Source organism: Vespula pensylvanica, chromosome 14 (assembly GCF_014466175.1).
Source record: "Vespula pensylvanica isolate Volc-1 chromosome 14, ASM1446617v1, whole genome shotgun sequence".
In the NCBI taxonomy this organism is placed as follows: Eukaryota; Metazoa; Arthropoda; class Insecta; order Hymenoptera; family Vespidae; genus Vespula; species Vespula pensylvanica.
The window spans coordinates 1,356,861-1,381,015 of record NC_057698.1 but is presented as its reverse complement, the minus strand read 5'-3'; the positions used below and the strand labels follow the sequence as shown (position 1 = coordinate 1,381,015).

General features: G+C 34.0%; 2 protein-coding genes across 3 annotated transcripts in view; one reads left to right on the top strand and one right to left on the bottom strand.

Moving 5' to 3' along the window:
- LOC122634373 overlaps positions 1 to 18,088 on the top strand; it is a 33,902-nt gene extending 15,814 nt beyond the window's left edge. The window contains exons 2-5 of one of the 2 annotated variants that reach the window (XM_043823252.1): positions 9,458 to 9,577; positions 13,799 to 15,676; positions 17,258 to 17,456; positions 17,951 to 18,087. In XM_043823252.1, coding sequence (XP_043679187.1) covers positions 9,460 to 9,577; positions 13,799 to 15,676; positions 17,258 to 17,456; positions 17,951 to 17,999 — 2,244 coding nt within the window. In that variant the 5' untranslated portion in view covers positions 9,458 to 9,459 and the 3' untranslated portion in view covers positions 18,000 to 18,087. Of the gene's footprint in view, positions 1 to 9,457; positions 9,578 to 13,798; positions 15,677 to 17,257; positions 17,457 to 17,950 lie in introns of both variants that reach the window. The other variant, XM_043823253.1, reaches the window with a different exon arrangement.
- Positions 18,089 to 19,024: 936 nt separating this feature from the next.
- The window catches only part of LOC122634372 (dentin sialophosphoprotein-like), a 64,536-nt gene continuing 59,405 nt past the window's right edge, over positions 19,025 to 24,155 (bottom strand). Inside the window, exons 3-6 of the mRNA XM_043823251.1 lie at positions 21,438 to 23,340; positions 20,782 to 21,359; positions 19,244 to 19,364; positions 19,025 to 19,089 (exon numbers count right to left, since the gene is read on the bottom strand). Coding sequence (XP_043679186.1) covers positions 19,053 to 19,089; positions 19,244 to 19,364; positions 20,782 to 21,359; positions 21,438 to 23,340 — 2,639 coding nt within the window. The 3' untranslated portion in view covers positions 19,025 to 19,052. The remainder of the gene's footprint in view (positions 19,090 to 19,243; positions 19,365 to 20,781; positions 21,360 to 21,437; positions 23,341 to 24,155) is intronic.

Here is a 24,155-nt window from a genome sequence, read left to right as displayed (position 1 = left end):
AAAAAAAAAAAAAAAAAAAAAGAGGCACTATATTCTAGTGAAATTAAAAACCACTACGATCGTTTTGATCCTTCATTTAACATCCCGAATATTTTTTTACAACGATATAAAAATAATTAAAGATATAATATTTTTGCAAATAGATTAGAATGTATTTTCAGAACGATACAAAAATTTATTCAGCTATTTAGCCTCCAACTATAATTTTTTATACTTTTCTCGACAGATCCTGATAATTATATTATATATATATATATATATATATATTATATTATATATATATTTATATATTTACATATAGATAAGAAATAAAAAAAATTTTTTAAATTGTCACGTAGAATGCGGGTAGAGATTATGGCAGAAAGAAGGATCTATGTATCTTAGTCAGGACATATTTTCTTGAGTTTGCGAGCAGTATTTGTTTGGATCTCTTACGATAACTATAATTCTTATCCTTCTCGAGAACTCCTTTGGGTTGCGATCCTTAATGGAACGTGCGTGTAATCGTGGTAATAAGATAGATTCTCTACGAGCATCTCTCTCTCTCTTTCTCTCTCTCTTACTCACTTTCTATACGCCTACGAAACGAAATAGAGAAAAATGTCCTTTGAATTTAAACGAACAAGGATAATTCGCACCTCGTGAACTCGACTTAAAAGAGGAGAGAAAAAAAGAGAGAGAAACTTTATCGTTTTCATTCGAGTTTCAATGTTAAATTTCAAATGTAAATCGTCTTGAAATGGAACGTTAATTATTTGAAATAATTAGAACGTTTCTCTCTCTCTCTCTCTCTCTTTCTCTGTACAAAGTCACTTTTACGAGCAAGATTATCCTACGTAATAAAACACCTGGTAATTATGATTACGTGTTATATGACGCAGTATATATACATACACACATATGTTACATACGTTGGAATGTAAATTTTTAATTAACATCAGAAATAACGATCTATTTTTTCCAAGTCATTCGTTATTACACATATACGCATAGACACATACGCACACTTTCATTCAATTCCATTCTATGGTAATGAACAACAATGACTTAGATTTTAAGTAACACTTGTGTAATAATTAAGTATGATTTCAGTAATCGTAAAATTTCATTTGGAACTTTCATGATCTTCTTCTTGTTTTTTCTTTTTACAAATCTTATAAATGCAAAAAATTGATTATTTTTATTATATATATATTGGTTTGATAATTCTAGAGTTACATTTTTTAAACACTTTCAAACCTTCAATAAAATATTAAAGGAATTCATTCGTTAATGAATCCTTCTAACTACATCGTTACAACGAAACTATGATACTATGATTATGATAAAGCAAATTAGAAAGAAAACAGAAAGAAAGAAAGAAAGAAAGAAAGAAAGAAAGAAAGAAAGAAAGAAAAATGTATTCGTCGTTATTTGCTATTTGACGATATAAATAAGACAATAGACACTGTCAAACTCGATTGCGAAATAGAGAAATAACGATTTGCAGAATACTTCGAAGAATCATACTAGTTTCTTTCTAATCTCTCTCTCTCTCTCTCTCTCTCTCTCTTTCTCTCTCTCTTTCTCTCTATCTAACGACGGAAACTTGTTAGACACGTACCCTGAGGCAGGTATTACATAACTCTCTTCAAAATACAAGCCTCCAGGCTCTCTACCGACATAGTTGCGGTATATAAGATACTTTTTATCGACATTGTGAAATGCACGCTCGAGTAGATTTTTGCGATGTAATTAGTTTTAATTAGAAAGAGAAAGAAAACGTTCTCGTTTTCGAGGATATCGAAACGGAACAAAATTGAAAAGAAAAAGAAAAGCAACAAATCTTTTTGGAATATCGACACGACCAGTCTCTTCGATACAAAATTGTTTTGTTTAAAAATTCTTACGGAAAAAATTATCTATAAACTAAAAAAAAAAAAAAAAAAAAAAAAAAAAAATGAAGAGATTACTTCGTCATAATTTTTCTTTTTTTCTTTCTTCTTCTTCTTCCTATTTTTTATAACATTTCATTACTTCAATCGTATTGAACGTGTCGCATTAAACGATATTGATTTTTCAAAGAAATTTAAAGGTCGATATTCGAGGTCGTGATTTGTTATTCGAAAAATTGACGCTTTAGTTTTTACAAGAAAGATAACATTAAAACAAAAACAAAAAAAAAAAGAAATAATACAACATTTGCGGTGTCATAAGTTTTTTCTTACGAAAGTCCGTGAGTCAGCTATATTAAATTGACCAAAATATATTTACGTGAGGATCGATTCGTTAATTAAAAATTTATGTTTTAATTAATTACTCGCATTTTATCATGCCCACCTGTTAAATTAAATAGTGTACGATTGTTCAACGGAAATGTCGATACGACGATCATAATCGTGTATGAATGAAGTTCGTTATAAGTGCACGTTCATTACCGACATACTAATCGATCCGGTGTTTCGCTGATCACGTTTCTTACATACGTACAATGGAAACATAATCGATAACTCGTCGAATCGAAGATCTTACATGAAGGACCGTTATTCTAATTTAATGAAAATTATCAGACGAATAACGATGATTACCTATTATTATTTCATTAGAGGATAGGCTATCATTTGCTATTTTCTTTTTTCTTTTTTTTGTTGTTGTTGTTTTTCTTCTTCGTTCATTGAAATGATACGTCACGCACGTTTGAAGCTTTCTAATGCTATTCGATGTTGACACGATCGATCTTAGAATCAGTAAATTAATTTACAACACGTATATCGAGACCTACTAATGTTAATTAACATTACATTCATGGACATTGATCGTATACCAATTTTTATTAAAATAGTACATCAAACTGTGTTCGCCTTTTTTTCTGTTCTTTTCCTTATAAAGTTAATTCATTTAATTTCGAATCAATATATTTTTCGTTAGATCATTATCAATCAATCAAAGACATTAGCACTAATTATCAATATAAATTCGTAATTTCAAACACGTGACTCTGTCATATCGACATCTTCCATTAATCTAATATGAAAATAAATAATATAAAAATGAAATAAAAAAAAATATATATATATATATGCGTTACTTACAAGAACTCGTAATTAATGATTTCATAAATCCGGATCTACGATAATACGAAAGGAAAAGAAAAAAAGAAAGGCAGAATTTGAAACGTTTAAAACTCACAAAAAAATATCATCATTTTCAGAAGCTCGAAAAGTGTCAGACGATATTGTATAATTGAAAAAAAAAAAGAAGAAAGCAAGAAAGAAAGAAATTCTCTTATCAATCTTACGTTATCTTATCGCATGACTAAACACGTTGCTGTATTAAACTATGTGAATTTTCGCGTGATATCGATCGATATACGATTTTCAAAGAAAATAAATCGGTCGATCGAAGTAAATCGAAAAAACGAAGAAATCCGTGCCGGATCCCAATAAGATTTTTTTCTTTTTTCCTTTCCTTTCCAAGTTCGTAGTAGATCGAAAACGTACATACGTTGAACGTATATACGTAGATAGGTATTTATCTACGATAAACGGTCTTTCCGTTCGTGAAAGCAACCAGGAGAGAACCAATCGGCATTCCCGACGACGATCGGACCCGAAAGAATCAGGTTGTAAGTCAGCGAGTTTGCCACCGTTGAGTTCGTGCAACGAATACCGGGCCTGATCTAGTGGTCTCAAGCTTAAAGTGGGTCGCTTTGTGGTTCTCTTTGACACGAAGGGGTTCTTAAGGGACGCGTCAATACCTTGGAACAAACACCTACGCTATTTAGCTCTCGATCGATTCGAATTTTTCTACATACTTTAAAAATCCACCATTACTCATTTCGGAATCAAGCTTATTCTTTTTTTTTGTTTCTTTATTTTTTTTTTAATTAAATCTTTTTTGTTTTGTCTTTTTTGTTTTTTGTTTATTTTAATATTTTAATATCGAAGTACCTATATCGGTTCGACAATTGGTTTTTGTTAATTAAATGATTTTTAGGATCACTTTTCAAACTTTTCGTATTATAACATCGTATCGTAAACTTCCATTCGTGTTACACGTTTGTAGATTTCTTCTATATCAATATGCATTACAAATGTAATGTAATTAATATATTTAAAAAATCGTTGTAATTCATTTATTATTTATATCTTCATATATACATACGCTTTCGAACTACTTTCTATTTTTGTTCTTTCTAAATTTGTTCACCTCGTTATTATTCGTCGTTGAATTCTATATTAATAGGAAAAAAATAAATAAATAAAAAAAATTATTATTGATTCCATTTTATCTTTTGTCTATTAACTTTCATCCTGTATAACTGCATAGGAAGGGAATGTGAAAGATAAAATAGGTATCGCGTAATATGTGAGTCATCGACTAGGTTGACCACTTTCCGCTAACTGTCCTTGATAATAGAGATACACGCACGAACATATATATAATGCTGGTTAGAAACGAATAAATAAATTAAAAAATATTCTATGATAAAAAATAAAAAATAAAGAAACTGAATGCTAACGAGTTCGGTAAAGATACATAAGACTATGTTCGTGGGTCGGTCGATGGATCGATCGATGGATCGATTGATCGATCGATCGATCGATCCTTCCTGGTAAAGCCAATTATTATCTTTTCTAAGCTATCTGAAAGGGAAAGTGCTCGATATTTGTCCGTGTTAGTGACCACTACATTTTCATAGCTTTTGACACTTTCTACTTTCGTTTAGAAGAACATTGACGAATCGTAGAAAGCATCGATCATTGCAGCTATTTATTTATTTATTTATTTATTTATTCTCTTCTTCTTTGACTTTCGTACTCTATACATATGTACATGTGTGCATACGTATAATACTAATTCATACAACGTCTACCTCGTTTCATTAGTATGAGAAAGTTTTCTATAACCCTACGAGTGAAAGGTAATTTTCATCGTTAAATTTCTCTGGGATATTCTTCGATAAACGATTCGAGTAGTTTTATCGATAATTGTGTAATAAACAAAAAAATCACATTATTTTCAGTCCTATAAAATGGGATAATAAATATTAATATCAAAATATGTACACGAGAAATGGCATATATATTCAAGATTTTTATCGATATTGACATGCAAATACTGTAAATATTACATATATATACATATGTTGTATACATGCATACATACATATATATATATATATATATATATATATATATATATACACATAAGTATATATACTCTTGACATTTTTAAACAGTGAAAAGATCTTTCCTCGACGTTTCTCCTCTCCGATAATAAGATTTCTCGATTCGTTTCTTTTTTCAATTTTTTATATTCAAATATATCTTTTCCCGTTTTCTATTTTCTCTTCTATGTATCAAAATAATGACAATCGGATTACGTGAAGATTATAGATAATATATAACTCGTATATTTATATACGCATAAATAAATATTCATCGTACGTATTTTATCAATTCTTCGAGTTAACAAATTTTTATATATTAATGTTTTTTTTCTTTTTAATCGTTGACTATATATGTAAAACGAACACAGCATAATAGAACACATATATATTAACATCTTCTTTTATTAATTCCTTGACACTTGGAAACTAGCAGGATCTAAGCATGACGTTAAAATCGAAGAAACGTGACTGCTGACATTTCGAATCTAAGAATTATCTAACTGTTCCAAAGTGTTGTTATATACATTGTTGCATAGCGCAACGCTCCGAGGGAATTCACAAACCGGTATATTTCACGCGTGCCAGCGACGTTTCTAACGGGAAGCTGATAAATCTTGCCCTCTCTATGATTCTATTGGTGCGTTCCTACTCACGTAAATCATCAAAGAAAAATTAATATAGAAATTAATATAAAATATTTTTTTTTATATACTACATACACACACACACACACACACATATATATATATATATATTTATTTATATAATTAATTAAAACAACGAACTACAAGAGAAAATTGTTTTGATCCATTCTCTGTAAACGTTATTTACACGAAAACTTCAATGTCTGTATGTTAAAGTGTTCTCACGTTGCAAAATAATTATTGCTCCATATAGTTGTGATTAAAAAGGGAATACAAAATGAAAGAATAAAAAAATAAAATAAATAAATGACGTTATATCATAGAAACCGAGTGTCTTGCCACTAGTTCTAACTTCTGTTATTTCTAACGATAATATATTCAGTGTTAGAAAGAGAAGGTAAGAGAAGAGTAGAAAAGATTTACAATCCAGAAGAGAACTCAATGTCGAAGAACGGAAGCCGAGGAGGATATCGGCAAACGGATCGGGCACGAAAGTGGAACGATAAATCTATGCAACGATAACTCGACGTTTACCTTCGGGATTCTTCAAACCCTTTAACGATCCCTCGTGAAATTTATATCGCTAGAGAATCGACCCTACCATGTCCTTTCGTGTATTTCTTCTATCTGGAAGAACCTGCCGGAAACGCGAGCACGTGAATATAAATCGACTTCCTTATATATGTGTATGTATATATGTATGATGTATGTATATATGTATGTACGTATATATTAGATTTTCTAATATAAATAGTAATTAAACAATAATAATGAAAAAATATATTTTCGATTTTATATATTAATATCGTTCTACCTCTCCCGATTTTTAATACTATTCAAAGTACGAGCAAATAAAACCAAGGATTAACGAGTTCCCTCGAAGCGTTATGCTTCGTGTATCTCAAAAAAACATCACGGTCACGAGAGATCACGTTTATACATATATATGTATATATATACATATACATATATAATCAAGCAATATAAAATTCCTTTTGAAAATAAGGTTTATGGAAAGTTCGATAAAAATGACCGTCCAGTACTTCCGAAATGGTATTAAAATTACTACTATTAGTTTTAATTGGTAATATACATGCATATATCTATATATATACATACACACATACACACACACACATACATATATATATATATATATATATATTTACTATAGAGAAGGCCATGAACTTTTCTCACTGACGATAATCGTTATCCTTGATCGTGGATCCCCACGATCGACCTGCATCCTTCCTTCCAGACAAACCCACACACATCGAATCGATAAAAAGTGAAAAGCGTACGTATGTACGTATATACGTACGTATGTACGTACGTTCGTTGGTACCTTCGTTCGTTCCTTCGTTCGTTCCTTCGTTCATTCGCGTTTGTACGTGGGCCGCACGAAGTATGCTGCTGGCACACATATTTGCATCGGAGAAAGTCAGCCGTCTCTCTACCATCCTCTTTCCTCTCTTCCTCAGGTACAACAAAACCACCTCATCCTCATCGGAACAACTCTTTCTCCATATAAGAGAGAAAGAGATAAAAAAAGAGAAAGAAAGAGAGAAAAAAAAGAGAGAGAAAAAGAGAGAGAAAAAGAGAGAGAGAAAGAAATATTTTATACATACATTTTTGTATCTCTTTTTTTCTCTCTCTTTCTCTCTCTCTCTCTCTCTCTTTTTCTCTCTTTCTTTGTGTATTCGAATTCGTATATAATCGATGTATTAACACCTTGCATAACTTGCCACTGTGTATTAATCATATCATTATATGTTACTTATCGTGGAAAAGGGGCCTATTGAATCAGCGTTTTTCACGTAATCGAGCTTGTCTCTATGTGCGTATCTATCTATTCATCTACGTATTTAAGTATGTATGTATATACGTATGTACGTGTGTGTGTGTGTTTCACATTCACTTCGCGTTACAACGCTATGTGGGAAAAAAAGGTGCGATCTTTCTAACATCTTTTTAACAACTATACTTCCTTAAGTCCTGGCTCTTAAGAACCAAGTATTTTTTCGCAAGCAATTTCGCATAGACGTATCTTCGTGTTATATGCCAAAAAAAAAAGAAAAAAAGAAAAGAAAAGAAAGAAAACAGAAAATGAAAATTAAATCTATTGGACAATGTATAAGAGGCTTACGTTAAATATATACAAATATACACGCATATATTTACTATTTATTAACGAGATGTACTGAATATCTCTCTTCCTTCTTTTTTCTCTTCGTCTCCTTCTTTTTTTTTTTTGTATTTTTGTAATTTTTTTTTTTTTTTTTCTTTGCTTTTCTTCGAAAGATGTTGACCGAGCATTTGCTATGTAGGCCGAACGAGCGGTAATATGCTTTTGAAGTAGTATAGTTCGGTATACGAGAGATATGTTGAAGAGACGGACAACGTATTAGCTGAGATAGGAAGAGAGAAAGAGAGAGATAAAGAGAGGGAGTAAGAGACAGAGAGAGAGACAGAGAGAGAGAGAGAGAGAGAGAGAGAGAGATGGTATGATCGCCGGCTGTTACTTGCAACGGTACCAATAAGGAGAACGGGACAGTTATTTGTTGACCGATGCGTTGCATGAGTATTTCTTGTTCGATCTTTGCGTACAAAGAAAATGAATAATAAATCTGTTTCAAGACTGAAGAGATATTTGAATAATAATCGATAAAATTCAAAGTTCATGTTATGAACATGATCATAGAATCGATTAACTTAATCGAATAATAACAGTAATAATAATAATAATAACAATAATAGTAATAGTAATAATACCGGATCTAATCTAATAATAATACATCTAATCTCTTTCTCTCTCTCTCTCTCTCTCTCTCTCTCTCTCTCTCTCTCTCTCTCTCTCTCTCTCTCTCTCTTTCTTTCTATTTCTAGTTTAATGTAAAAATAATAATAGTATTATTTTCACATGTCTTCAATACGTATTAGATATTACGTCGTATAACATTTAATCTAATAATACTGAAATATCAATATATAATGTTATCAACGTGACCTTGTACAAATTGTTATTACGTCGAATCTGTGAAAGAAACTCAGATAAAATAACGAATGAAACTTTTCAAGGGCGTAGCGTTTGTCCATTTAGTCGTTTTATACACATACTTTACATATTTTATGATATCGAGAGCAAGTGTAACGACAGGTAATTAGAAGGAGAAGAAAAAAAGAAGAAAGAAAAAAATATATATATAGAAAACAAGAAAAGAGAAAAAAAAAAATGCGGACACGGTTCAGCGAATACGGCGGAACTGTCGCTCGGTTGATTCACGCGAAATCCATTCACTATCGTTTCACTTTTACGAGTCTTATTGAAGTTGATACTGTAAAGTTTCAACAATTGTAAATTACTAATTTTCTTTCTTCTTTTTTTTTTCCCCCTTTTAATCGTACGTGATATTTATCACTGTGAAAAGGAAAATAAAAGAATCGTTACAAAATCGCATAATGTCCATCAAATCGAACAAAATTACAAACGCGATTAAAAGATTCAAAATTTCCATCGAACAATCACTTTTAATTTAATCGAACGAAAGATTGAAATTAGGTAAATGTTATATAGATCCGATATGATTATTTTCATCGTAATATCGATTAAATGTGAATGAATTAGTAATTGAATGAATTAATGTTATAATTACGTTTGTAGAAATGCGCTGGTTTCGTGGCCACGCCGAGGCACCGAGACTTTTGAGCTTGAGTCCTCTCCAAGCCGACGAAGACCTTGACGGAGCATCCTACCACTTTCATGTTACGTCTCAGTACAGAGGTAAGTAACCGGAGAAATTGATGATTAATATGATCGACGAGTATAAATGCAACGTGGACGATAAGAATCTTGAATTAAATTACGATTTAAATTGAAAATGAATTTGAAATTAGAAAGATATATATATATATACACATAGAGTATATAGAGTATATATATATATATATAGAGTATATATATAGAGTATATATATATATATACACGTAGAGATAATTTTAAATCCATTGTACCACTGGGGTTGTTACTACGTTGTTAACACCTTGAGAGTTAAATGCGTACTAAGGAACTAACATAGGATATACACTTTGTTTTGTTAGTTTGAACTTCACGTTGCTTGTAAAAGGTCAACGTTCTAAACACCGTTTACATGTATGTACTTGTTGAGCTGAACGTTTTGTTACTATTTATGTTTCCTCTTTCTCTCTCTCTCTCTCTCTCTCTCCCTCTCTCTTTCTTTCTCTTTCTCTTTGTCTCTCTATCTTCCTATAGTTTACATAATCTTCTAAATCTTTCCCCCGTCTCTATGTTTTTCTCTTATTCCTAGAAATGCGATCGTGTTTAATTTAATTTAAAAGAAACGCAATGTTTATATCGTTCACCGTACGGCATTTATTTATCATTTGTCGTATTACAATATATATATACATTTATCGATTGTACGAGTTAAAATGAATATTTCTAAATTTCTTTGCAAAATGTAATATCTGATATGACGTTTAATATTTAAATTTTTAAGCAATATTTAAAAAATAGGAAAAATGAAGTTTCTTTTTTTTTTTTTTTTTTTTTTTTTTTAACACAAGTATATCATTATTCGTGGAATTTGAATCGGTTATAAAATTCAAGTCGTCAAGTTCAAGAATAATATTCAAAGTTGCGTCGATTGAAATGGAAATACTCAAATAGACTCTTCCTTTTCCGGAAATAACAGGCGTGTAAAATATAGTCCTTGCAAGGGAAGAGACTCTGCCAGCCGGAAAATCGCAGCCCAGAAATCCTGCCTTAGTACAGCAAGTACATACATGAGCACGCTTAACATTATCATTTCGACTAATCGTTTCCATCCTGTGGTATCATCGCGCGTGTGTAACCGTAACGCGCGCTACCATCGTCTATGCAAATCAAATGGGAATTTTAATATCAAGATCACGTTCTCCTTTCTTCGTTCTTCGTACATCTACTATACCGTCGTCGTCATCATCATCATCATCATCATCATCATCATCATCATCATCATCATTATCATCAGCATCATCATTTTTGAACATAAGGGGGATCATTGATTTTCAACACTTATATTTATGTGTTAGTTTCCATCTGGTATAATGAACGCAATAAGATCTATGCAGAAAATTCAACAGAAAAATATATACGCATTAAAGTCGATGGAGTAAAATAAATGGTCTATAACGTAAGTACGATAAAATATATGTAGAAACATCTCTGTAGAAAAATATATGAAGTAAAGTGAATGGATGAAACTGAATACAAGTGAACGCAAGCGATTGGATGTAAAATGGAAAAAGAAAATAAGCGAATATGATTGTAAAATAATGAAACTGAAGAATTTTATTGACTTCGATCGTTTGCACATACAATATATATATATATATGTGTGTGTGTGTGTATGTATGTATGTACACATATACGTATATTATTTCTTATCATATATAAAAAGAAGGAGAAAGAAGGAAGAGAAACGATAAGAAAAATGAATGAAAGGAAACGATAGTAAATATGAATGAAAAGAAACGATAATAATGAATGAAACGTAACGATAGTAAAAATGAATGAAAAGAAAATAAAAGAAATTTTCAAAATAGAAATGATTTGTTTTAAATAGCGTAATGGACGTCTCGAACGATTTAACAGTCGATATTATTGATTCGAGAAGGCACACGTGCGCGTCTTAGGTCAGTTTTAAGATTAGAACTGAACCGAAAGAGAGTAAACGACGAAGCCGACTTAAAGGCAAGAAAGCAAGCAAGAGAACAGAAACGGAATAGCACCCTCGACTACTTGTATAATACCGTCTCGAGAACGGCTATGAATGCAAGACGGGATAATGCGAAAAGAATAGTTCCGAAGGATGAGACTTGCGGCTTGGGTGCAGCTGCAAGTGCAGCTTCTATACTACGACAGAGTTATAAAGATAGTGTAACGTAGTAAAAGCTTCTTCCTGTTGTAAAGACCCGACTCAGTCACACGAGCTAAACTCTTTGTAAAGTCGACTGTTAAAAGAATCAACTTTGGTAAAATTATAAATATTTCGGAAGACTTTTATTTTATTTGCGAAAAGAAAAAAAAAAAACAAAAAATTATCATTTCGTATAAATGCTAAATATTCGTCATTGTAAGAACTTTATAAAATAATTGTTCTCTGTTAGAAAATATTTCTTTTTAATATTTAATTGCCTGTGTAATTTGAATCACAAGGAATTCTTTTTTATGTTAATCATCTCTTTTTTACAATAATAATTATCGTGGATAGAATTAAAAATTAAATATGAAATAACGATTTTAATGATTAGAATGATGTATAGATTGTCGATATTTCAATTCAATGAAACGTAAGAAGTTCGTGAACTTGATATATCAAAAAAGGCACTTACGATAGAAAACCGCAAGAAGACGTTAGTCAACGGGTTCTGTGAACCTTACCATCATCGTGACGTTTCTTTTCCGATTCTGATAAAGGCAATGACACGAAAACGTCAAGACAAAATTTATTTCCGTTCTATCAACACAGTTGCATTTGTTTATACCCTTTTTGTCCTCTATTATACTTAACGAAGTCATTGTCAGTGCGTAATTTAGATCATCAAGATAAAACGAACGATTAAAAACTAATCGTCGATTCATCTTCGCGACATTCAAAGCAATAGAAAATAATTGGAATATCATTTGGAATTGATATTAATAATAAAAAATTGTTAAGATCCCCCTTCGAAAGTTTTTTTATTAAATCGAAATGAAATATCTTGTCGACTCTAATAACACTAAGTAATTATACAAAATTTCATTCTTTTTTGTTTCTCTTTTTTTTCGTGATAATTATTTTTTTGTTAAATATAGATTCTATAATTAGAAACGTTCTCATAAAATCGTTTGTTGTTCTTATTATTTCGTTAATGTAAATATATATGTACTGGAAAGAGAATTACTCATACGGGATGTCCTGCTTCCTGCGTCGTGTGATCCTGCACGTTCGTTTCTTACTTTGAGGATTGACTAAAGTCACGATCACGAAAGGCGATCAGTTTCGTTGTGACTCTCGCACAAGGTGGAAGTTACTTTTCGATTGTTTGTCGATCTCGATCGTCGCGATGACAAACGTTTGGCTCGACGGTGATTCAGCAATTGGAAAAAATTGTTCAAAAAATCCTTTCTCTCTCTACGTTTGGATAAAATGTAAATCCTGTCTTCTGAATTTTTTATTAAAAATTTGTTACAAAAAAAAAAAAAAAAACTACAGTATTCGAGTAAAATTTAATTGTCCACGTTATATTTCATTCGTTATTTTTTGTTTGTTTGTTTTTTTTTTTTTTTTTTTTCATTATACCATCAAGAAATTCATTATGCATGTGCGGTGAATATGATAAATAAAATTATTTTATATTCGATTGAAAAATATATCTTTTTGCAAATCGTATTCGTGGTTTTCTCCGATTATTGTTATTATTGGTATTATTATTATTAATACTCGCGTGTACAGTAACGAGCTACCTCTTCTATACGAGTTGCCTCCTGTAAAGAGAATTGCCTCATTAATAAACCGCAAACGTGGACTCCCTAGACAAAATTGATGGCCTCAAGTTAACTACGTCGTTTAATAGCCTCTAGAATTGCACTTTATTGGTACTTTACGACTACTTAAAGAATTTTGTTGAAAATCTTAAAGGTAATAAATATTCGTGAAACGAAGAAGAAAAGAGAAAAGAAGAGAAGAGAAGAGAAGAGAAGAGAAGAGAAGAGAAGAGAAGAGACAAGAAAGTTTTATTTTTCGAATGTTCTTTTTTCAATTTAATTGTTACTCGCCGATCTTTTTTCCGTCCATAGATTTATTATATTTCTTGCGTCTGCTTCAGAAACGTCTTATTTAATAATAATGAGGATAATAATCACGATGACGACGAGAACGATGGTTACATGTGTCGTACATTAACAATAATAAATTTTCTTAAATTAACGCTATAAAACTACGCAATTATTCGATTACAGACATGTCACCGGTTAGATGGACTCGTAGAAAATCATCAAGCTCGGAATCGGAGAGGAATTGTTACAACGTTCAAACGTCTCGCGTGACGACCGAACGTACTCCAAATAAGAAAGAAAAGAAGAAGATACAAGAGGAAAGACGTAGGATTTGCGAGAAGAGACATCCTTTGTTGGACCGAGTGAAAAATACGAGGCTTACATTTTTCAAGGACAGAGATTCCGACGAGGACGAGGAAAACGAGGAGAACGAGGAAAACGAGGACGATGAGGTATCCGATAGAATGCAATTTCGATCGATGTACGAGCTCAGCCAACGTGGTTTAACGAGGAACGAGTTTCGAAGATCCGTTTGTGAGAATGATTTGAAGGACATAACAGAAGAGGAAAGGATTCGAGCTAAGAGGAAACGTAGATCAAAGTCACAGAACAGGTTGGTGTCTCAACGCAAATCCCAACATCAGGAGGATCGTTATTCTTTTTTGGGTTTGCAAACGTCGACACCAGAAAATCTGAAACATTCTGTGTTACCTAGTGAAACGTACAACGATAGTCACGGGGGACCGAGATTGTCTCGATGGAGGAAGAGCAAAGAAAAAGATCTGACCGAGGAGGAGGATAGAAATCAGGAGGATCAGAGTGAAAGACCGAAAGAAGGTTTCGATAGCATCACGCCGTCCAGTTGTCTCGCAGCCAAATTCCGTGCTATGCAGGATAGATATCTCAAGAGTTCAACGAGTAAACTCATCGCTAAGATTTACAAGAAGGATAATAAAGAGTGTAAGGATGGTAAGGACAAGAGAAGATTACGTAGCTTTTCTTACGGTACTTTGCCGGGTCTCGAGGAGTTAAGAACGAATCCTCTTTACGAGGATCAGGATCAGGACGACAATGATTCCGGTATTTTGGACAATGACTCGGCTACTAGTTCTCTTCTTGATGACAGATGTAGTAGCGGTGCGTCCGGTCTGATGACAAGTCAATCTAGTAACAACGATTCACCGCCAAGACTACCACCTAGAAAACCTTCGACCTCGATAATGGACGCCGATAGGACAGCACGTTTCTTTTCTGCTTTGGATATTCATTGCGTTAGAACGGATGGTAAAGCTTGTACGAAGGACATCCTAACGTTCGATCCAAACGATGATTCTTCCGAGCTGATCGGAGAAGAGTCTAGATCGGAGAATTCTAAAGCGTCTCAGTTACCGGTAATCAGAAGTAAAGCTTACATAACCGAAACTATGGTAGTGAAATTGTTCCGAGAGACGCCCGATCAATGTTTAGGGATTTTCATAGCTAAAACCGCTGAGAGTAGTCCAGGATATTTGGTGGCACATGTTGTACCCAATGGATTGGCCGATAAAGAAGGAACCTTGAAGATTGGCGATGAGATATTGATTGTCAATGGAAGGAGACTTCGAGGATTGAGCATGGCCGAGGCTAGAAAAATTCTAGGCAATGGAAGTGGCCCTGGTGAAGTCGATATCGTTGTATCTAGGTATTCCGGTGTGGATCATGCTAAAAAACTTAAAGAAAGCAGCGTAGATTATGAAAACGTTAGCATAGAAAACGGTCATGGCGTTATAGTCGAGGATTCGCCTAGATCTCGTTTTAAAAAGCATCAGGCCAAACATCACAGAGATAGAAAAAATGAATCTGGCAGATCCATCATCTCCGATAAAACGATTTTGTCGACGGACAACAATGGATCCGCGACTCAATTGCAAACGCAAAGTGTATCGAATTTTTGTACCTTACCTAGAAGACCAAGGAGCACGGTTTCAACGTTTTTGACAGTTCTATTCGAAAAGGGTCCCGGAAAGAAATCTTTGGGCTTTACCATTGTCGGTGGAAAGGACAGTCCTAAAGGAAGCATCGGTAAATCTTTTAACGTTCTTATCTTATTTGCTATTCTTTTTCTTTTCTTTTTTTTCTCTTTTTTTTTCTTTGCCACAAAATTAATTAAAGAAACATTCGAGGATCGAACGTGCGTTAACCCTTTCATGCATAATCCTTTATAATTTTGTCTTCGCATACAAAAAAGTATATATATATATATATATGTATTACGAATAACACGTGATCTTAACGAAAGGAAAACAAAATTTTGTTGCCAATTTTATTAAATATAAAATATTTATTTTTTGTCGAGAACAAAGTGTAAAAAATGAGTTTTACGTCAGTATTAATTAATATAATTCTTTCCTTATCGACGCGAAACAAAACCAGCTTAGTAATGAATATAAAGCATGTGTGCATGAAAAAGAAAAAAAAAGAAAAAAAGAAAAACAAGAGAGACAGAGAGAGAGAGAGAGAGAGAGAGAGAGAGAGAGAAAAGAAAAAGAAATACTAATAAATTATATCCATAAATTAGACACTACGTCATTACAAATAATATAACGTTTTCTTTTGGATTAGGGCACGAAAATTTCCTTATAAAGGAAAAATAAAAGGGTTAACGCATAAAAGATAAAATGCCATTGGCAAACGAATGGAAATAGCGAATCGTATTAGGTTGAACGTGTTTAGAAATGGCACGATGGTTTTCCTCTTGCAATAACGTTTACGCGTTCGCTGACCGTTGTCGATAAATCCTACTTATATCTATGTAGCTACATACATGCGGTTTCAAGTTTTACATCCTCGTTACAAACGTGGGCAGACGAGTACTTACGTACGATAAGAATTTCCCTCTTTGTTAGTTAAAGTTATAGGAATTTACGAAAGATCTCAAGACGATTCTCCTGTTCGACCTTAACAAAGATAAAATTTGTATGCGAAACTTTCGAATATAAAACGATTCTTATTTGACGGCTTTTCCATTTCGTTTTCTCTCATTTGCATGTTTGCAATAGCCTAGCCGAAGAACAAAGTGTACATTTCGCGAGTAAACGCAAACTCGAAACGTCTTTCAGAAATGCATTGAAATTATTTCTTCTCTTTTCTATATGAAAGGAGTAAATTTTTCTTTTTTCTTTTCTTTTCTTTTCTTTTTTTTTTGTTTTATCTATATTACACGCATGTACGGAGGACAAGGTTAAAAGTTTCGTAGGAGTTCAAGAGTTCTTAATCTTTTGACTTAAGACAGTAATTGGCTCGAAAAATAATTAGCTTGAAAAGATCTCGATAAAGGAGTAATAGATTTTTAAACAAAATCATCATCGCGAACTCATGCTTTGCGATCTCATATTTTATGAGAGCTCTTTGGTCAGACTTTATTATCAATTACGTATACGTAATTAATAAAAAAATAAACACGTATATATCCTTTTTATTTTTATATATATCGTTTCATCGAAGACATTGATATGATTGATTAATTATTTATACGTACCTTTTGAAGCATCGTGCATTAACGATGTTTAATTTTTTTGTTTTTATTTTTAATTCTTTTCTCTCTCTCTTTTTTTTTTTTTTTTTTTTTTTTTTTTTTTTTTTTTTTTCTTAACTTTTCTATAGGCATCTTCATAAAATCGGTTCTACCAAGTGGTCAGGCCGCCGAAGATGGTCGTTTGCGTGCAGGAGACGAGATTTTAGCTGTGAACGGTCAGGTTTGTCACGACTTGACACACAGAGAAGCTGTACAACTCTTTCGCCATATCAAAAGTGGCCCGGTTGCGTTACATTTGTGCAGACGTATTAAAAATCGAGAACCACAGTGAGTGATGATAAAAGTTTTTTTCTTTTCCTTTTTTATAATTTTTTTTTCTTCTTTTCTTTTTTTTTTACTTTTTTTTATCTTTTTTTTTTTTTCTTTTCTTTTTTTTCAATAACAACGTTTCCGATAAACATTGCGTCAGCTTTAAGATGAAATTTTTTGCGATGGATATATTATATATGTATATATATACACACGTGTTTTCTTCCTTCGGTGTGATCGTTGTAATAATAATAATAATAATAATAATAATAATAATAATAATAATAATAATAATAATAATAATAATAATAATAATTTTCGATTCTAAATCGATTTTCTACAAATTACAACTTTCTTTCTTCTTAATCTATTAATAATTTCATTACTAAATCTACGTTTCGAATCCTCACACATATATATATACGTGTGTATATGTGTGTGTGTATTTATAATACGTAAATTTTTATCCTTTTTATTTTCGATTTATTTATTTATTCTTCTTTCTATTACAGAGCAACGAAGGCTAAGTCGTGTGCAGATCTTCTTCTCGTCGATACGTGAGGACGACTACGTGAGAAGCCTTTTTTATCGAGAAAGAAGAAAAAAGATAAAGAGAAAGAGAGAGAAAGAGAGAAATATATAATGAGAAACAATGCAATTTGTACATAAATACACGTTACAGATCCTATATGTATATATTGTAAATTTTTGTATAGATCATTGGAAGTAAATTTATTATTTAATAATAGCATCCTCGCAGAGAGAGAAAAAGAGAGAGAGAGAACGAGAAAGAGGGAAAGAGATAAAGAGAGAAAAAGAGTAATGTTAATCCTTGATATATTACTAACTGCCACTCCCTAATAAAAGTTATATCGTCAAGCACCTTAAAAGTATGTCCTTAAATATATATATATATATACTTCTTTTTTTATTGTCCTCTATAATTAAAAAAAAAAAAAAAAAAAAAAAAAAAAAAAAAAAAAAAAAAGAAAAAGAAAAAAGAAAGAAAAATAAAATAAAATAATATGAAATAATATTAAAAGATAGTCAATATTAAAATCGATCTTCGCGCGGCGCCGATGAAGTCATATTAAAATCTTGATAAACATTTTTGATAACGTCTAATAATAATCATAATAATAAAAATAAAAAGAAAATAATAATAATAGTAATAATAATAATAATTGCTATAGTCATTATCGTAATGCGCAAATAAAATAAATTCAATTTGCTAGGCAATCGACGATTAATAAATTAATCTAAACGAGCATATATGAAAATTCGAAGATTCCTGTGCTTTTCTTATCTTTCTGCTTTTTTTTTTTTTTTTTTTTTGTTATTTTCTCTTTTCTTTTGCTTTTCTCCCTCTAATTTTTTTTTTGTTTCTTTTCTTTTTTCCTTTTTATTTTTTTTCCCTTTTTGCTTCTTTTTCGTGAAAGACTAGAATCCTAAAACTTCGTAGGTCGTTTGCGCCACGGTTCGTTCGCTTAGAATTAAATTCGAAAGAGCACTTCCGGTGGGCAGTTTCGCGTCGTTGTTTATATAGCCTCGTTTTTTTCCCCTTTTTTTCATTTTCTTTTTTTTTCTGTTTTCTTTCTTTCTTTTTTTTTTTTCTTAGTACGGTGTTGATTTCAGGGTGCTCTTAGGATACCTAAAAAAATAAAGAAAGAAAAAAAAGGATAGATTTAATAAAAAAGATTAATAAAAATGATCGAGAACGTGGAAACATCATTTATATTAAAAAAAAATTTGATTCTTTTGTTTATCCATTGATTTAAATATTTTTTTGTCTGTCGTTCTTTTACCTGTGTCGCCTCGTTATTTCTAACTCGACCGGACCTTCTCTAACCGCTTTGAACAATTCGATCACTTCCTGATGCGTGTGACCCTTCAAGATCTTCCCATTCAAACTCACGATTTCGTCGCCTGCAACACAATATGATCAGGAGATATCGAATTAATTTATAATTCTTACAAATAAATAATATTGATACGGCGATTGATTCCGTAATAATTCGTTAATAAATATTTTACGACATAAACTGTTAATAGAGAGAAGAAAAGGAAGAAGAAGGAAAGCAGAAAGATCTCGGAACCATTAGATCACTCGTTGCAATCAACGTTTGATTACCTCATCAAAAACTTTCTCCTGTTTCTATTGGTTAACAATAAAAATGTGCCGGCTAGTATACTTTATAATTTAAAAAAAAAAAGAAAGAAAAAAATATATACATAACAGCATACATAAATATATATATATATATGAAATAAATAACGATCCCATCTCTAACATATTTTTAATATCTAATAAATTCGATTCGTAAATTACGATATTTCTCGCGTATCAATTCCGCTAGAACACTTAAAAGAAAAAAAAGAAAAAGAAAGAAAAGAAAAACTAAAAAAGAATTAGTTTCTATCTATCCATCTCTCTCTCTTTCTCACGAGAATAATCCATTGCGGTGTAATTTTATGTAACCACCTGTCTTTCAACCACGAAGAGCATATCGAACGTATTGCTTGGAAAGTAAGATAGATGGAGAGCCCCTTTGCTTATGCAACCGAGTCGACCACGGAACCGTTATACAAGCATACGCCAGGGGGCCGAAAGCAGAGGGTTTCAAAGAAAAAGCAAGAGGAAACCGCCATGGCAGCGGTCGCCTCGTAAAGACTAACGTAAGAAGGGATCGGTTGAAACTCGAAACGTGTTGCGTGAAGCCTAGCTAACATCTACCTAACGTCTCCTACCGTCTTCCACCTTCTAACCGAGTCACAAAAATCTCTTTTACTCGTTCACTCGAGGAAATATTAGCCTGTTAAGAATTAAATACTATAGAGAGCTAGTAATGAGAGAGAGAGAGAGAGAGAGAGAGAGAGAGAGAGAGAGAGAGTCTTCCTGCGATCGGGATTAATTGTAGGTATCTTTCTATTTAATATGGCTGACACGTTAATCGTAACTAATTGCTTACGGAAGCGTTGACTTTTTTCGAACACACTTTACGAGTCTCTAACGAGCATGATCTAGGCTGGAATTATGATGGTTGGTAATTCGTTGAACTATGAAGTCCCTTGGGGAATCGTTAAAATGTTGAAGGAAATAAATCAAACGATTGGGATTCTTCGTCGATCGTCCGCTTCGAGAGAGTTGCACGTTGTTGTTGCAAGAGTCAACGGAAGAGAGAGATAGAAGAGGGAAAGGAGGAGAGAGAGAAAGGTAACTGTTTAAAGATTCACAAGACGTCAGGTGTCGGATTAAAGATTCGACGTGTGTCCGGACTCGTCGTTCCTTCGAATACTCATCGAAGAAGGGACGTGCTAGTCAATACGAAAGACTCAGGTGTACCTTGGAACAACGACTTGGATACGTCGGCTTGTCCACCTGGAAAGACACGTCTGACGAAAATGCCCATTTCACCACGCGGACTGTCCCTTCCACCTACAACGCTAAATCCCAAACTCGGCTTCCCGTAGCCCTTTTCAAACTTGGCGACGTGTTTCGTCAGATAGTGCTGCGATTCGGTGTTAGCCTCGAAACCATTCTCCGAGTCCTTTCGATGATTCTTCGACAGGCAGGAGAGGGGTAGAAAGTCAGGTCGTTTGCTAGATCGTGTTGTATCCTCATTGACCTTACTGTCTTTCGATGAACCTTCCTTCGATTTGTCGTCGATCAACGACATGTTCGAAAGATTCTTCGCATTTTCCAGATACTCGTACTCGCCAGGTAGAGCGGTTGAGGTTGAGGTTGGTGTTGGCGGTGCTACGTAGACCTGGGGCACCGTTTCCTCGTAAGCTGTCATCAATCTTATCTTATTTCCTGTAAACGATCTAAGGAACTCTTGGACCTCCTCGAGACTCTCAAGAGTTCGTAACTCCTTCCCTTCGACTTCGACGATCTCGTCACCGAGTCTTAGCCTACCGTCCCTAGAATAAAAGATAACGATGAGATGATCGATGATCATAAAGTAGATAAGAGAAAGAGATAAATGACCAATCGATTACCTATGAGCTATCCCATCGCTTTCTAGCTGTACGACGATATAACGGATCTCTCCGAGTCTTTGCTGAGCCAATCGTATTCCCAAACTCTCTTTCGGATCTCTCTTCTGAAGTTGGACTATACGACAACGTCTGACTCTCTTTGGTGGCTGTATGATATCGCTGAGGAAGCGAGTCTTATCTTGTTGCAATCTTATCCGATGCGGTGACACGTCGAGAGGTTTCGTTACGTTGGCAATACCGCTTGAACCATCGCCGCAGACAGGAAAATGAGAATTCGTAGTGGCATTGTCGAACGAAGTCTGATGGATGCTCGGTAGCAACCTACCAGAGGTACTCTGATGCCATCTCAGACCGTCTATCACATCGCCTATTTCTGACGAGTCAATCCTCGTCTCGTTCGTCGAACTCTTCCTCAATTCTTTCTGTTCTTGATCCTGACACTCGCTGGGGGTCGAACTTCTAATAGGCTTTTCCAATTCGGAATCTATAACGCTACTGGTGTCCGAGCTATCCGTACATTTCAAACTCAATGCTTCGTTCTCCGACGCAGCTGCCGATTCGCCCCTAGGACCGTCGCTGTCGTAACCAGACTCGTTCGAACTGACGTAATGAGACGATAGCCTTTGTTCGCCACTGGGAGCTGAATTCCTTCTGTCGATTCTCAACGTGGCAGTTACGTCGAGTTCGACGTTCAACGAAGACGTCTCGGAAAATCTAAGATCCATCGTTCTGCCAGGAAAGTCCAGTCTGTCCTGATTGATCTCGGATCTATGAACACTTGGAACGTTTCCCCGTGCAAGTGACATCGGACTAACGCTAACGTACGCACCGTAACGCGACGAATCTTCCTGATGAAACGTCGAGTCCTCTATACGCTCGAGCTCGCTAGGATTCAGGCTGTACCTTTCCTGTTTTTTCCGAAATTCCACGTATGAATTCCTCGGTGGCTTCGTCGTCTCTTGGTACCTCGAAGAAACGTTACCACGACCTAAATTACCATTTCTAGATCGCTTACGTCCTAACGTAGTCGTACCGGTGTAAGTGTCCTCTATCTTCAACGCCGGAAAATGTTCCTCCGACGCAGTCTTGAACAATCTTTCGTCTTTCGAAACGAACGATCCGTGACGTTCCTCGGGCAGAACAGATAACTTTGATCTTAGAAAAGCGTACGGGAAACTAGACTTCTTGGCTTCTTTGAAATCGCAGCTGCTACTCTTCCTCATTGCCGATTCCATTCTTGATCGTCCAAAATCGCACGGCTTGAAATTTCTCGTTGACGGACTTCCCGAGGGACTGGCCGACGGGCTACCAGTTGGACTACCGGAAAGACTTCCAGATTGACATACGGATGGTGATACGTCGTCGGTAGGATCGTCGAAGACATCGTCGTTTCTTCGAGCAGCCAAATCGTCGCAGGATACCGTCTTGTCCTTACGTGCCGCGATCCGAAGATCGATCCCTTCGGATGGATCATCTCCCTTCACGTATGTCGGACTCGTGTTCAATTGACTCGTACTGCAACTTCTAAATAGATTCTCTTTCTCCGTAGATTTCGAACCGACGTCGACGTTCGCGGAACGTCTGTTGATCCTTGTCGAATTTAACATACCGGTCGAACCCATACGAATGAAAAATGATTTGAAGGGCGACGGTGATCTCTGAGAATTTCCTGATAACCTCTTCGACTCCACCTTTGAATCCGTCTTCTGCGATTGCAACGTCGTCTTGTTCAACGTAGGATTTATATTGCCATTGTTGTTATTGTTGTTACTAGATTCATTGTTATTATTGTTGGCGCTAGGGTCGGATCTTTCTAGGGAACAAATCGTTTCACGGGAACCAGCCCTACGAAAGGAGTCTATTTTTTTGCTCATCCTACGGCCCCAGACTCCTAAGCTTGACCCTGAAAAACAACAACACAACAAATAATTTTTATTTTTGCCGAACGAATTTTTGCACTCGAACGTTATTCGCTTAGGTATTTATTTCATTCGTAAGTTTAAATTTGATCAAAGCCAACGAAACGAGAAGAAAGTTAAGGAAAGAGACTTGAATGGCATTGGACCACCTTCGTAAGACGAAAAACAACCCGGTATTCGAGTTCACGCTCGACATATGGTCGTCCCTTCAGGAAATACCATTGAATCGCAGTCGTCGATTTTCGCTAAGGATTTATTAACTCCCTTATCTCTATTCTCCTTTGCGAATATAATCGTGTTAATAATTCAACGATTTGTATAAATCTATCGTAATAAAGAGAAAGAAGAGAAGAGAGAGAAAGAGATGAAGAGATAGAGTACAAGAGTATATCTATTATTCGAGAACATGTTCATACATGGCGAGTATAGTAAACGTTATCCCATTCATCCCTTTATTGCACCACCATCCGTACGCATGTAAATGCGGTTCATTAAAGGCAACTATTTTCTGAAGAAATGATGCATTGTATCGCTGCAACATATGGCGCTTGCCCTACCCTTGCTTTACTCACGATCATCGTACTGATGCACTTTGCGATCCTTTACATCGGTCAATGTCGCGATTTAACATTCTGACCATTAATAACTTTGTACTTAACTATTATATCAATTACGAAATACGTCCTTAACGACACATTTGTTGAATTAAATAATAATTCACATTGATAGTGGTGTGACCCTCTCTTTCCTCACCGATCCACTCATCCTTTATCTCCTCTTCCAAAAAAAAAAAAAAAAA